At 47.8% G+C, this 1,629-nt stretch overlaps 1 protein-coding gene across 1 annotated transcript in view; it reads right to left on the bottom strand.

Annotated features, from left to right (window-relative positions):
- LOC117953076 (titin-like) overlaps positions 1-1,629 on the bottom strand; it is a 225,219-nt gene that overhangs the window by 73,391 nt on the left and 150,199 nt on the right. The window contains 2 exon segments of the mRNA XM_034885791.1: positions 406-699; positions 991-1,304. Of these exon segments, the coding sequence (XP_034741682.1) occupies positions 406-699; positions 991-1,304 (608 nt within the window).

The following is a 1,629-nucleotide window of genomic DNA, read 5'->3' as shown; positions in this document are numbered from 1 at the left end:
CCTGTAGATGTAAAAGCGCTTTGAGCAGTTGTTAAGACTGGAAAAGCGCTATATAAATACAGCACATTTACATTTAAGTAGTGCGGAAAAAAAGAGGGGGGTGCACAGTCCTAGGAGCAACTGTAAACATACAGTATTTACAAATAAATTAGTATTTTATGTATTCATTGTAAAATACAAAACAATTAAACACAACATAAGATAAAAAACAAAATAATACAGTATTTTACTGTACTATTTACGGTACTATAGTGGCTATATAGTTTTACAGTAATACTCAGACTACTGTGATTTCTTCTGTAATACTTAGACTACTGTGACTTCTACTGTAATACTGTGACTTCAACAGCATACCCCCCCTGTCTCGGGTAATGTAGCGTGCTGTGGGCGGGTCCGGGATCTTACCCAGTTTTTCCTGGCACAGGATTGGCACGGTAGTGTCTGGTCTGCTGAGGCCGATGGCGTTCTCCGCCCTGACCCTGAAGCGGTAGGTCTTTCCCTCCTCCAGGCCGGTCACATGGGTCTCGGGGATGCTGACAGTCTTCCACTCGTCCCAGTCCCTCTCGCCCTCCTCCTGGTACTCCACCAGGAAGCCGGTGATCTCACTCCCCCCGTTGCGATCGGGCCAGTTCCAGACCAACCACACCTCAGTCTTGTCCACGTCGTCGTGGTGCAGGTCTTTGGGGGGTCCGGGTGGGACTGCAGGGATGGAAGATTAAAGAAAAGATATTATTGTTTATTATCATTATTAATGATATCTGATCCGCAGCCTCTCCCTGCTGTGGGAATGTCTTTAACCCTCTGATTGGTCGGAGAGTAACGTCTCTAACCGCTGTGTCATCATCATAAACAACTAATAACTAACATTAGGGAAATCTCTTTATGTTTTGCAATGCGTTTTTAAATATATATCGGCCGATATATCGGCTTTTTAAAAACCAGATATTGGCATGTAGACGTTGTATTTGGTCATGTGATGCTGGTACTCACAGAGCGGGTTCATGGCCTTGATGGCCTTGGGTGTGCTGACGTACTCGCTGCGCCCGTACTGGTTCTCGGCGGCGACCCGGAACATGTAGGACGTGCCCTCAATCAGGTGCTTCAGCATCATGCTGCGCTTCTTGGAGGTGGAGCAGAGCGGCACCCACTGGGTGGAGGCCGTGTCCTTCTTCTCCACCACGAAGTTGGTGATGCGCACGCCGCCGCTGTCCTCCGGGTCCTTCCAGGACATGTAGGCCGAGTCGCTCCGGATGTCCGTCACCCGAAGGTGCTGGATGGGCCCCGGCTTGTCTGGAGGAGACAAAAAGAAATAGAAATTATATTATATTATAACAGTGACTTGGAAGAAATTAAGGTCCTATTTACATTCATTATCATTCCTCCTGCTCTGGCGTTTCCTTGTCTCATTCAACCCGCTCTGGTGTTTCCCGCTCTCATTCCACTTTCTCTGATGTTTCCCCCTCTCATTCCTCCTTCTCTTGTGTTTCCCCCTCTCATTCCCCCCTGTTCTGGTGTCTACCCTCTCATTCCTCTTTCTCTGGTGTTTCCCCCTTTCATTCCCCTTATTCTGGTGTCCACCCTCTCATTCCTCTTTCTCTGGTGTTTCACCCATCTCATTCCTCCTTCTCT

This window comes from Etheostoma cragini, chromosome 11, assembly GCF_013103735.1.
Source record: "Etheostoma cragini isolate CJK2018 chromosome 11, CSU_Ecrag_1.0, whole genome shotgun sequence".
Classification (NCBI taxonomy): Eukaryota; Metazoa; Chordata; class Actinopteri; order Perciformes; family Percidae; genus Etheostoma; species Etheostoma cragini.
The sequence above is the reverse complement of the archived record's forward strand: the minus strand, read 5'-3'. Positions and strand labels throughout refer to the sequence as shown.